The sequence below is a fragment of the Ruditapes philippinarum genome, unplaced genomic scaffold (genome assembly GCF_026571515.1).
Source record: "Ruditapes philippinarum isolate M1 unplaced genomic scaffold, ASM2657151v2 ctg380_1_1_1_1, whole genome shotgun sequence".
NCBI lineage: Eukaryota > Metazoa > Mollusca > Bivalvia > Venerida > Veneridae > Ruditapes > Ruditapes philippinarum.
In genome coordinates this window covers 164464-178780 of record NW_026864512.1, presented here as the reverse complement: position 1 = coordinate 178780, position 14317 = coordinate 164464, and the positions used below count along the sequence as shown (strand labels likewise).

The 14317-nt window shown below is 33.7% G+C and overlaps 1 protein-coding gene across 1 annotated transcript; it reads left to right on the top strand.

The window, feature by feature from the left end:
* Positions 1 to 4651: 4651 nt before the first annotated feature.
* On the top strand, positions 4652 to 9059 carry LOC132725846 (acid sphingomyelinase-like phosphodiesterase 3a). Its single transcript, XM_060711028.1, has 6 exons — positions 4652 to 4718; positions 5556 to 5754; positions 5913 to 6157; positions 6514 to 6677; positions 8041 to 8218; positions 8535 to 9059. Exons 1-6 carry the CDS (start codon positions 4652 to 4654, stop codon positions 9023 to 9025), a joined length of 1344 nt encoding a protein of 447 aa, XP_060567011.1. The 3' UTR covers positions 9026 to 9059.
* The last annotated feature ends 5258 nt before the right edge of the window (positions 9060 to 14317 follow it).

Below are 14317 nucleotides of genomic sequence, written 5' to 3'. Positions count from 1 at the left end.
AAATAGTTTGATAAGCCAAGCTCATCAAGAGTGTTTTAACAAATGAGATCCAAGGAGAGATCATAACTTATTAACATGTAAAGAGAGAACTGTATTATACAATATTTTACGTATTTTATCATTTTTTTGAGGTTATTAACTTACTCCAGTGACACAATTTTCTTATTTAACCTACAGTTCTAAAGGACAAAATCCTGTCTCACCATATATCATACAAATGGGTGTAGACCTTTTCAAATTACCGTAAGTATGAGTTTACAAAAACGTAACTGTAGTTGTTCGAGAATTTGTACATTTTCTATACCCCAACCCTCACAACCATATAATAAAATAGAAATAACCATAGTATTAAACAAATGCAATTGAACAGATATGGGTAAAACAGCTTTCAAGATTTTTTAATAACAGAAAATATAGCTCTTCTAGCCTGGTCAACAAGTTTTTTCTTGGTTTTACCAAATTTGCCATTGAAATTAAATAGCACACCTAAGTATGTGAAACTTCCTACAGTTTCCAGCTGTTTACCATTGTAAGTTAAGTTAAGATTCTGGTTTTTAGGCTTACGTGAACTAAAAACCACTATTTTCGTCTTATCCTTATTCACATTCAGATCCAATAACTTACAATAATCATACATGGCTGTAGATCTAATTTTTTTTAAGCTAATAAAATGGTTTCATCAGCATACAATAGCAGGTATAATATTAGGTAAACATCAACAGTATCGTCACTAAGACAATTAACAGTTGCACTAGACATAGTAGACAACTCTTTCATACTGGAAGAAGAAACTTGGTTAAATAATTTAAATATATAGAAAAGAAATATTGGAGACAAATTTTCACCTTGACGTTCACCAGTGTTACTACTAAAAAATCTGGCAATTCATTATTAACTTTAACACATGACTTTGCTTTATCATACATATCATAGATAATCTTTAAACATTTACCGTCAACATTATACAACAATAGTTTGTACCAGAGATGCGTTCTATTTATGGAATCAAACGCTTTTCTATAGTCAACAAAAGCACAATACAGTTTGTTCTTTAGTTTCAAAGAATGTACATTGTCAATAGTTCCATACTGTTTACGAAAGCCTGCTTGCTTTCCATTAAGTAGATTTTTACTTTCTATTAAGTAAGCATTGAGTCGCTCATTTAAAATATAAGTAAATAGTTTTCCTTAACAACTAAGTATAGCAATACCTCTATAGTTTTTGGGGTCACATACATCCCCTTTATTTTTATAAATAGGAAAGATAATACCCTGACTCCAAATATCTGGAAATATACCAGCATCAAGAATAACATTAAACAAATGACACAGCAAAACAAGAAAAGATTCGTCTTTAGCATACTTTTAACACTTATTAAGAACATTATCAAAAGACGAGGGACTTTTATTATTTTTCATTTTCATAATAATCTTTTGTATTTCACTCACAGTAAAGGGTGTATTCAATGCAGTATTATTACAATTTAAATTATCAAAATCTATACTGGTATGCAAATTGTCATTTTCAACAATATTTGCCTCGTTTAATTTCCTAAAATGCTCATAGAAAGTTTCCTTAGATATCTTAGAAACGGCAACTTTGCCATCATTGCTATACATGTATTTATTTGAATAGACTCCAATAGGCCTTTGGATCAGAGGACCTTAGATTACACAATTTTTTATTGATATCATTTTTATAATCTCTAAACTTCTTATTAAGAGTCTTTTTGTAGGATTTACTACTTGCTACCATGGTAACAAAACTATTTTGGTTTCGAACCCTTCTATGATACTTCTTCTTTGATAGATAATTTTTTCTTTCCCTTGAACATTCATCATCAAACCACTTCTTCTTACAATGATTTCTATTATTAACACTCTTTGATTGCTTATTCTTAACTTCTAATAATAAATTGCATTTATCAGCAGCTTTATATAATATTTGTGAGACTTTGACTTTCTCAGCAATATTATTCATAGAAGCATCACTAAAATTCTTAGCACCATATATATATTAACCAGCTCATTGTTAAGCTAAACTATCTACAAATTGTTGTCTAACAGAATTATCCCATACAGGACGTATATAGCAATTATCATTGTAATCATCAACAACATCTTCCATAATTATTTGGTTTTCAACCATAACATGACTAAAATCACACATTTATACAATTGTGAACATCTGAAAATATAGGATCAAAGTCAGAGACCTCAAAGATTTAGCAAATAGTCTAACAAACTCTGATCATTAAAGGAATTTTAACAATACAGATGTCCTTACCACATCTACCATTGGCAATTTAAAGACCTGTAGTCTTACATAATTCTAACAAACGATGACCATAGTTATTGACATTGTTACAATCTTCAGAAAAACGTTCCAATGGAATGCCAACATTACTTAAATTACTAATAGACATACTTATCTATACTATTATCAAAGTTCTGTTCAGCAACATATCTATCATATACAACATAATCCGACAATTTGCTAGTAAATAATTAGCGTTAAAGTCCCCAAATGAAGTAAAAGGGGGGTTATCAAATTGTACATTTAAATCTAAAATATCACTTTTTATTTTATCAAATATTTCTAAAGAGCTATATCTAGAACCCTCAGATGGTACAGCAAATATATTATTAGAATCTTTCAATTTGTACCAAAAACAATTTTCATTACTTAACTCCAAGATTTGTAAATTATTCACAAGAGAATTTTTAACAAAGATACCAACAGCGCCAGATTTATTTGTATAAATATCTCGAGTCTTTCCCAGAAAAGCATACCGATTATCAATAGGGTCATCAAAACAATCTACTTTTGTTTCAGAAAAGTGAACAATATCATAGTACTCTTGAATAAAAGAAATAAAGTCTGGATTCCATAACTTTGAAGTAATACCACAGACATTTACATAAGCTAACGTATGTACTGAAATTTCACTAGAAATATGATAATCATTATCAAATAATACATTATGAGTAGAAATATTTTCCTGAAACACATTCATGAAGAACACTTGGGTTACAGTTCTGTGAATCGCCATTAAGGTTCGCATCTTCTACACTATTCTGGTCGAAATTTCACCCATTCCCCTCGACATCCTATAGACAGTGCTCAAGGCCAAATTCTCGAAGAATATTTTTAGACAGATTCGCCTTCAGTTTATTAATGATATCATCAGGTGATGTTAACACAAAATTATTGTTCTTAAAACGGCAGTGAACTGTATCATCACGGAAGTAAGTTTTCTCCACTCCAGGGATTTTGGCAACAACAGACTTCAGACGCAATCTGAACGGTGTGATATCATCAGTAATATACACCCCTTTGATTAAGGGATTGAACAACAGCTTCAGGTGAATAAAAGGCAATCGCAACTTTCCGGACGTTCCGATTGGTGAAATGGTTATTTAAATGAAACGGTCATTCGTGTCGCGCTATAGTAATAAATAACGAGCTGGATAATTTAGCAGGAAATGAAATACTGACATATTTTAAATATAAATTGAACTCTTTATCAATTTATCTAAAAATTTATTTAAAGTATAAACGTAGACCATTTTTCACGAATTAATTGCATCTTTCTTTTTACGACTCGATTGCACTTCTGACATTTTCCACCGTGAATATTTAAATTTCACGAATTTTGGCTGAAAGATGTTGATTCTATTTTGTTTCAAGGCAATCGTTTCATGGTGGGTTGAGTTGAATGTTGAATTGCCGAATACTGTGACATTTAACAACAGAAACTTTTGTCTGCAGTTTTATATGGGTTTATGATAGGAATGTTTTTCAAACACACTGGCGGTCCAGGCGAGGTTTTTTAAGAAATGCAAAAAAGGTAGATAGATCTCCCAATAAATCAATTAATTAAAGCTCTTTATTTACAGATTTAGTGTGATTTAGAGTCTTTTCATTTTGTTACGATGTTTAAAGCCATTACGTGATTTTTCAGTTTGCAGTAGCAAATTTGTTTTGTTATTTTTTCTATTTTCTTATCAATGAATTGTAAATATAATTGTAAGTAGTAAGTATGATATGCTGAATTTTGTATGGTCCAAATTTGAACAAAATTCGATCACAAATAACCTTTTAATTCAGAAAATGTAAGTGTGCCGGGTAATACGTGTCTGTGAGTGTATAATGTGCGTATATTTTTTATATTCATAATAATAAAAACAGACTTTATTTTAACTACTGTTTTGTATGTTCCAAACAAAATACATATGATATAATATCTAGCAAACATACCAAAGTTCACGATGAACAATGCGTCCGCCAATTCATCTGTGAAAAAGTATGTAAAATTAAATTAACCATTGAAAAGTTTATTAGAAGCTATCTGGTCATCAGATGTCTACTAGTTCATTGTCAATTGCTGCATGCCTTGCTGGGACGCCCTTTGGTGTTTTGCATCAATTCTTTTCTTGTTACGTATATATAATCAATTGTCGTTAATTGACATCGCTTAACTCGGTTTTTCGTTATCTTGAACAAAATCCCGATCTCTTTCCTCGGCCTTAAATATATTAGACATTTCAATTTTTTCAACGAGGTTAACCAGTCGTAAAACTTTCACCAAGGCCTTCGTTTATCTTTTAAATATTTACCTTTAATTGTATGTTAGTCACGCGAAGGGAAAATGAAGAAGGGATTCCACATTTTGTGTTCACTCTATACATTTTTACAGATGGTTATTTCTGACACAGGTAAGTGTTTTAAAATTCTATATTCTAATGTAACGTTAATGCTATCTACAAAAAAAGTTTTGTTAATTAATTTAACTTAAATTAATACATATAGATTAAATTATAACTTTACTCTAGCCGAGCACAAACGAGACACATGCAATGTTCCCTGATCACCGCTGTGTGAAAACATCTTCGCATGTCTGAAATTTAAAGTCTCGCCATTACCATGTTTAAATATTGCATTCTGCTTAAGACCGGAGCTAGGTGGCATTGAAGGTAGCTTGCTTATCATACAAAACCAACATAAATTTTACTGTTTCGGCTGTTCTTTAAAGCTTCTAGTATTTCCATTTTCTTCCAAAATTGTACAGTCTATGACGTAAAACCCAAAACAAACAAACAAACATCTAATTATAGATAAATCAGTGTTATATGTGAATTGTATTTCTTTTAATTTAATATTCATAGGTTAAAAATTATGGCTACCATTTCTTTGCTTTTTGTTTGAACAAGAAAAGACTTTCGTTAAAAGATATGTCAAAAATACAAATAATTTAGTTGCTATCTTAATCGGTGCAACTATCTTACATTAATGAAATAACGATACAACCAACCGCAACTCCTCGACCCTTTCCGTCTAAATTCGGACAATGATGATATAGGGTAGTCAGCAAGGATGTTCCGAATGTGGCGATAAGACCCGACCGTTTTGATTAAGATTGAAGAATGTAGTATTCTGTTAAGTTTTAGGAATGTTAACAACCAGCATTTTAATCAAACTGAATACAAATGTTACTCACAAACAGTGAATCATATATGTATCACTTTATCATGGAGAATAATTATATTTTTTAGGTTATTTCTGGCATATAACCGACATTCATTATGACTTTACTTATCACGGTCGACAACTATCCTGCAATAAGACGAATTTACCGGACAACGTGGGTCAGTTTGGGGATTTCTGGTGTGACTCACCATGGTTACTTGTAAACAGCAGTGTTCGAGTAATGGCTGACATCAAATCTGATGTGGATTTTGTCCTTTGGACAGGGTATGTGTGAAAAATTCATAATTGTATAGACTTTTAAAGTAACATTATAATTATAAATTAAACAGGCTTTAAATTTGTTACGTTTTGTGGATTTAAATTGGGACACAATGCCTCTTTTCTACTCATTTTCTCATTCAGTTTCTTCCTTTCTTTCTAAGAGATACAGTTCTACATGCCAAAAACGAAGATCTTAGTTATGACATTAACGCCGGTATTCTTGACAACGTTACTGACGTCATTAAGACAATGTTACCAAGTGTGCCCGTGTATGCGACGTTTGGTAACCATGACTACTTCCCATATAACCAATTTCCACCTTACAATAATCTGCTGTATAACGACACCCTTGATAGATGGGGGTCATGGCTAAATGACCTTTCTCAACAAGACAATTTCAGAAAAGGTAGGATGTTGAAAATAGAAATTAGAAAATAACAATGATACTAACACACGTATTTCGTTTCCATTTAATTTTTGTTTTTGTGTTTTAATGAACTTATTGAATTTGATAAACCGTCCAGTCTATTCTCAAATACAAAGATTTCACACCACTTTCATATAACAATGTTAATCAATTTGTAAGGTTTCGTTTAAAACAACATGCGTCCGCATTCATGATTTTCATAAACATTTTGAAAATGTGTTTAAAAGAAAAATATTTTGAAGTGAACAAAGAAAAGAAAAATCACATTGTAAACGACAAAATTCTTATTGGATGTAATTACATGTATGTCTATCATTTTATGGTATTTACTTAAGGGGCGTACTATACACAAAAGACACGTTCTGGACTCCGGATAGTTGGTTTGAACACTAATTTGTACTATACACCAAACAAGGCTATACTCAATTATACAGACCCAGCCGACCAGATTGCCTGGCTTAATTCTTCTCTTTCACAAGCTCGCCAAAACAAGGAAAAGGTAACATTACATTGCCTTTAGATAAGGTTAAATTAAATTAAGCCTTCAACATCTTAAATTTTGCCGTTATACACGTTATCTAAGGATTCTTCCTTATTTCTATTTAAAGTTACTTCCCCTGAAAAAAAGAAACTTTACAACATTTGACGAATTAGTCTCCATCTAAGTATACATTTTCTTTTAAAAGAACAATTATAATAGTATAGTTGATAATGCAAGGCAATGACTCATTTTTTTGTATTTCCTAAAGCTGTTATGCTTTTCGGCGATATTCTGGAATTTATTAATGCGATAAAAGCCATAACTCACTGTTCAAAGTGACATTATGCCCCTATAGTGATAGTGAATGAGCAAGTGAAAGTCAAAATAAGTATACATTTTGCCATAATTCCTTTTAATTTCATAATTTACTCCGCACGAACGATTAATAACTCCCGTAGTTCAAGGAAGTTCCTGTAAATATCCATCAGAATTGATATGTAACGTTGAAATTATATATAAAAAAAGAGTGGAGCAGTCTTTTAGATATTTAAGACTGATTTATACTTTCTCCGAAGCATTTTCCAAAATCAATTGTTGGTCAATTACCATTATAACAGTTCAACGTTTGAAATACTGAGTCCAGTCAGTTCAACATTACAATGAAAAAAAAACGAGAATAAGGTCACATAATGTGATGGCCAAGGATATAAAGAATTAAGATCCTGAACTGAACTTAAAAGATACAACAACAAATTTTGTAAGTACGTCAAGTTGTGATGTATTTTTGGTGGCTGATTTTGTACACATTGCGCGTGGTTGTCAATAGCGACAACATATCGTAATCGCCTTTTCGTCTTGACGTCCTGTCGCTAGCGAAGCACGCCAACCTGCGCGTTGTCGTCCGGCGCGTCGTCGCGATGTCGCCCTGTCGCTTGGCTTATCCATGTATATATACAAAAAGCCAATCCTTCGATTTGAGCCGAGCGACAATGTGACATCACGACAACACGCCGCACGACATCGCGCCATTGGCGTGCATCGTAAGCGACAGGACGACAAGACTAAAGTCCGACAACGCATCACCACAATAATTTCAAAATGGATTTTTTGGCGAGTTTTAACGGAAATAGATTTTATTTACTAAGTCCGTCTTGTATACTGTCTCCCATATATCGGTGCCATTTTTTTGCCGGTAAAAGTGTTCAATTTCAATATAGACGCCTGTTGACACGTAATATTTTATAAGCCGTATACATATTTTATTTCATTTATTTTTGTGATTCATTTCAATGAAACAGCGTCTGGTGAATTCCTTAAGAAATTAATCAAGTAGAAAACAATGAAAATCAAGTTTAATTTCCATGTCTTTGCAATCATACAGGTGTTGGTAACAGCTCATATTCCCCCAGGGGTGTACACACCCGACGGTGTTATTTGGATGCATCTAATCTACCACGAACCTCTTATCTCGGTTCTACGGGAATTTACAGATATTATCGTCGCCATGCACTTCGGACATGATCATGCAGATGGGTTTAAAATTTTGAAAAATGAGAAAGGTAACCAAAATTTTAACTTTTTTTATCAATTGTACATGTATATTTGTGTCTTGGCGAGTGTTAACAAAAATGTCCATGTTAGATATTCTGATTGCTTTGTACTAGCTAAATATGCACAGTTTGGTTCTGAACATTCCATTATGAGACTTAAGAAAAATGACAGTTCAGCGATTATTATCATTCTTAGTTAAGCCCATTTAATGTTAGTGACAATAATTTCAGTCATCTACAACAACCGATTAAATATTAAAAAACTAATTTGTATTTAAAAGATTAACAATTCTGCTCTTACTAACCTTGTCAATTTATTTCATAGGTAAGACAGCTGTACCTATTTTCGTTGCCCCGTCAGTTACTCCTTCACGTAACCCAGCTATCCGACTCATAAAGTATGACAGGTCAACAGGCGTCCATCTTGAAATTGAACAATATTACCTTGACCTTTTAAAGGCAAACAAAAATGGAGCCGCCATGTGGGAGTTAGAATACAAGACCAGTTCACACTACGGACTTGACAGACTCACTGCAGCTGACTTATCTAATCTTGCAGAGAAAATGAAGGAAGCATCGAGTAACGAGTTTAAGAATTATTGGAAGTTTAACAGAGTTACTCCCCCTAAAAATCTTGCCGAGGCATGCAATGATGAATGCCACTCTTCTATTATTTGTGGCTTCACAGAATTTGATATGGACAATTTCAAATCATGCAAAGCCAGTATGGTTTCAAAAGCATCTAAGCCTTCAAATTTCATTGCAGATGTCTTGATCAAACTTGTTGCTGTCAGTGTTTTATACAGTAGTGCTTAATTCTTATACAAATTCATCGGACAACTTTATTGGAAATGGAAATCTATAGATATAATCAGAAAAAAAACAACACAAATACACGCTGTGCTCAGCTGAAAAGACTGAGGTCATCAAACATATGAGCCGCGTCATGACAAAACCAACATAGTGCATTTGCGACCAGCATGGATCCAGACCAGCCTGCGCATCCGCGTAGTCTGATCAGGATCATTGCTGTTTACTTACCAACCCTATTACAAGTAGAGAAACTGATAGCGAACAGCATGGATTCTGATCAGACTGCGCGGATGCGCAGGCTGGTCTGGATCCATGCTGGTCGCAAACCCATTATGTTGGTTTTGTCGTGACGCGGCTCAATTATGTCTTAACCGTCTTTATAATAAACATACCACATTTCAATTTGTTTCATATTCTTCTGTCAGCTGCAGACTTAATCTCTTCAAAATTATAACAAAAAAATGAAATACGTCTGAATCTGATTCATGTCAGTAACAACTTTTGGAACCTTTTTGCAAATAAAGAGAAATAACTGCAATTCACTCAATCAAAAATGCAAGACTGAGCCAGAAAAAAAGAACAGGTGACAAAGATATTAGCTAGACATTGTTCTGTCCTACGTAAAAATGAGAGATACATGGCAGGTCATTATTTCCCTAAAAACAGTATTCAGTCTTCAAAGTATGAAAACAAAACATGCTTTAACACATTAAGTACATTAAGGTAGATAAATGGATACCACGGTGTTCTTAAAACATCACAACTTTTATTAATCACGATGTCAAGGGTATACGCATCATTTTTCCGCGTACCGTCGATAATTTATCATCCTGCGTGCAGCACCGTATCATTTTAGACAAAACAAACACCGAAACACAACATGTATGATGGAAAACGACCTGAAAATCACACTTTTGAAGCAAGTGTATTCATAAAAGTGTGTCTACGGAATATTATGATCATTGAAGCTTATGTCTTCATCTAGTTTTTATCAAAGACTTGTACGATTTCTTTGTTTTAATGAAAACAGCTAGAGCTGGCTTGGGTAAAATGATCATTTGGAAAACTTTTAAAAGGAGAAAATTATGTTGTCAATCAAAATATTTATTTGATATAACTGTAAGCATCAAAGATATGTATACAAAAAATATTGCACACAAATTTAAGCTGTTTAATTTCTTAAAAAAGTCATAAAAGCGTGACAACTGACCGAGTTCTTGGTACCTTATCATGGGTCCGTACCTAAAATTGGGGCACCGTAAACATTAGCGCTAGACTTGCATGACATTATGATGATTAACCTAATGCTGAATAATCTTATTTGTATTTATTTATTGTTGTCAATCTGGGCGAAGCATGTAGATGTATATTAATTATTTACAAACCGGAGGAAAATGCATAAAGACTTGTCAGTTCTAGAATTAAGCAAACCTGGTTCTGTGTGTGTCCGGCGTAAACACATGGGACCACGGTCACATTCGAAAGAATCTGAGTCTTTACTTTATTATTAAGATCGGTTCGATTAGGACAACCTGAGTGCATATTGCTGACTTTATTATGCATGTAAAGAAGCAAGTTTATAGTGAAAATGTTATGCATATTTAACACAAATATGCATATACATGTACAATTGTTACCATTTATACATACTCTTTGAGATAGTGCTTACGGAGAGAGTTTCTAAAAAAATTCATCCGTGCAATTTAACATTTGTCAATTATCATGTAAATGAAATGTTTATGAATAAAATATTGTTATAACTAAAGAATTTTAGTAAATACATTGGAAGAGTGAGGAATCGAAGCAGAGACTTCTATGTGGCAAAGGTAATAACTTGTTGCAAAGGTAATTACTTGTGGCAGATGTAATTACTTCTAGCAAAGGACTGAAACGGCGGACTTGGAATTCTGGCATCGCTTGTCGAGGCGCCATGTTTCCTTGAGCAAAAATCTGAAATTGTCATAAATTAGCAGAGTGTCAAATTTACTAAAATCGATTATGTCAGTCAATATTGAAATCGCCTCTAACTTGTTTTGCGTCAATGTTATATGGATTACGTTTTGGACCCCAAATTTAGTAGTTTCCTTATTCACATGCTTACCTTAACGCAATGTTCAGCCGTTTATGGCAGTTGATTGTTTGGTGTGTGGGCCGGTGGGTACAGTAAATGCCACGTTAATGTTTTTTTTATAGAATGTCAGACGATATAAAAAAAACTAAGTGCTGTACCATCTTCCAACGAACAACTGTTAGTTTTGTCAATGCTAAAATCATCAGTTACTTTGGTCCTGGAAATGGCCATCCAATTTCTCGATAAACTGGATACTTTCATGAGATGCGCACTACTGTCCATCGGTTTCTATAGTGTCCAGTTTTAGGCAGTTAAATATCGCCTGTAAAGATTGACTAAATCTCTTGTTTAAAGTTCAACTTTTCGACAAATTCAATGTTGAATGGCGCGAAAAGTATTTTGCGAGAATGTAAAATCTTGCTACTTTATCTATAAAAATACAGAAAGGCGGACAAAACTTTTAGAAAAAATCGAGCATGTCAATAGCAGTCCTTTTATTGTCCCAGGAAGGACACCGTATATTTCAACTGCACTTAATCCATGTGGAAAGTAACGGTTATTTAAAAGTGTCTTCTTACTATTGTGGCTGATTTGGAACACCTTTGTGCGTCGTGTTGGCGCTTGCCAAACGGTGCGTTGTAGTGCAGCGTGTTGTCGCGATGTCATATTGTCGCTCGGTTCAAATCGAAGAATTGTCTTAATATAAGCCAAGGGACAGGGCGACATCGCGTTGTCCTTCTTTCGTCTTGTCGTCCTGTCGCTAGCGACAACACGACAAAGCGCCAAACGACGCGCTGTCGTTGTAGCAACGCTATATGTCGCAACGCCGCTATATGTCGCAACTAACGCTAAATGTCGCAACGCTGACGCTATATGTCGCAATAAACGCTATATGTCGCAATCGCCTACCGCTAAATGTCGCAACGTTACCGCTATATGTCGCACAAAAATCGATTGCCGCTAAATGTCGCAACCCCTTGACGCTAAATGTCGCACTTGGTGGAAAAGTCAAATCAGATCAGGCACATTGACCGATTGGTTTCCATTTATATTTGTAACAAAACAACCTTTCACAAATACATATATCGCATTAACAGAGGTTACATCGGTAACAAAATGAAATTAAATATAAGCCGCGTGAATTCACATTGTTACTGCGTGATGTGTCATATTACTATTTAATACAGTGGAACGGACGAAAAATATCAAAATAGTTGGTCGCGGGACACTTGAAGGTCAAAGGTTAAATTCGTGTCCGCTCCATAACTTTTTCATTTATTATGCTAATTTGATCAAACTTCACACAAATGTTCACCGGCATTAGATATTGTGTCCCATGCAGCATCAAGGTCCCTACCGCGTCAAGGTCAAGGTCACACTTGAAGGTCAAATTCTATAACTTTATCATTTATTATGCGAATTTGAACAAATTTCAAACAACTTGTATGTAACCCAGGCATTCCGCACCGTCGGTCTATTTGAAGCATTGTCCTTTGCACTACAAACAGGTTTCTGACCAATGAAAAGAACACACGTCACAATAACACCAACTAGGTATAACAGAAATGTAATACTTTATTATAATATATATAATTATACAAGCGTAAAATGGCTGCGAAACATTTGTTTGATGGATAGGCATGAAAAACTATTATTTAAAAGGCAGTTTTACCAAATTGCTTAACAGCATGTAAAAAAAACACAAAAAAATGTATCACTATGTTACACCACGAAGTTGTAAATTACAATCTGATCTTAACATTTTACTGGGTTAAAGGGGAATCGTTACTATAGTATAATTATAATAGTAAAATATTTCCTTTTACACGGTTTATTTGATTGTAACGGGTCTGATCAAAACTTTAATGCGTTAAATATAAAAAAAATATACAATTCTTCATAACGAACTTGTTTTCTAGTTTTAAGGCAAAAAATTTAGTTGGATAGTTTCAGATATACATTTTGTGTTATGAGAATATAACACATTTTGCGTGTTTGTCCAATACAAAACAGTGCCCTTTTAGATCCAGACAGGTTAGGTAACAAGATTCTATGCGTCATCATTGTCTAGTTCCATGATATTTAGTCTCGATTACCTACCCCCTATACATAAAAATCTGAAATCGTCCAGTCCATTGGATGTTTACGGACATGAGAAAATACTTTCTTTTCATTTGACAAAAATAAAAAATAAAATTGTTTTGCAACAATGCGAGAAATTTAAAATGTGCCCCAAAGTGTTAAAATTATGTACGAGACATTTTTTTATTTACTTGGTTTTATTGGGAACTCGCAAAATAAATCGTGTAGTGCCGCAGTAAATCATGTGTGTTATATAAAATCATATAAGACTTGGATGCTTCGCAGCTGAATAAAGGCACTGTGACGCCGCGTAGAAGCCCTGTCGCATAAACGGGTTCAAAGTCATTGATGCGGTGATTTTCCTCGCATAATAGTGGTGAACACGTTTATGCGGCTAGGCGCAATGCATAAAGCGTAAATTGCTTTTATGCGGCGCAACAGTGCCTTTTTGCCGAACCTGAGTTTATATATTTTCAAGCCAAACAAAGTAAAGTATTAATATTTCAACAACTTTCGATAATAATTTATCCCTTAAACAGAGATTCCATCCTAACATATTAAAGTAAAATAATCTTATTTTATAATTTTCTTTCATTTACAAAATCGAGCTACTGGTATGCCTAGATATGCCTCTAAAACCAGCGCGCCTGTTCCGACAAATGCGGCGGCAAATTTTCACGATTTAGCGAAATCAATTTCACGACATTATAAAAATTTAGTACACAACCGAGCAAACTTGCGTGGCCTGTCATTAACAATTATCTCTTAAAAATGTTTAAAATGACGTAACGAATGATCATAAATGTCCGTCAGTCTAATAAATGGTAAAAAATATGTCATACGCCGATTCAATTTTGATTGACACATAAACACGTTGCACATTTACATAACCTTAGCAGGAGGTAAATGTTTTTTCTTATATTTATTTTATTTTTTAACGTCAAAAAACACCCCGTCACTTATACAAAAAAGTCTTAAACATTTTAATTGTTTTTATGCGGTGACAGGGTACCTTTCAATCTCCACACAGTGATCTCCCCTTAATTCTTCGGCGTGGATCTCTGCCACCAAGGTCCCGATATATCAGAATTTCTGATATACTATATTTTTTCAAAAATTGTTTTATCTACTGCTTTTATCTA

Excerpts from the sequence above, each read along its gene's own strand:
- LOC132725846 (XM_060711028.1), top strand. The coding sequence starts at position 4,652 with ATGAAGAAGGGATTCCACATTTTGTGTTCACTCTATACATTTTTACAG. Across the intron at positions 6,158-6,513 it reads ACAAGACAATTTCAGAAAAG|GGGCGTACTATACACAAAAG; the intron begins GTAGGATGTTGA and ends TATTTACTTAAG. Across the intron at positions 6,678-8,040 it reads CTCGCCAAAACAAGGAAAAG|GTGTTGGTAACAGCTCATAT; the intron begins GTAACATTACAT and ends GCAATCATACAG.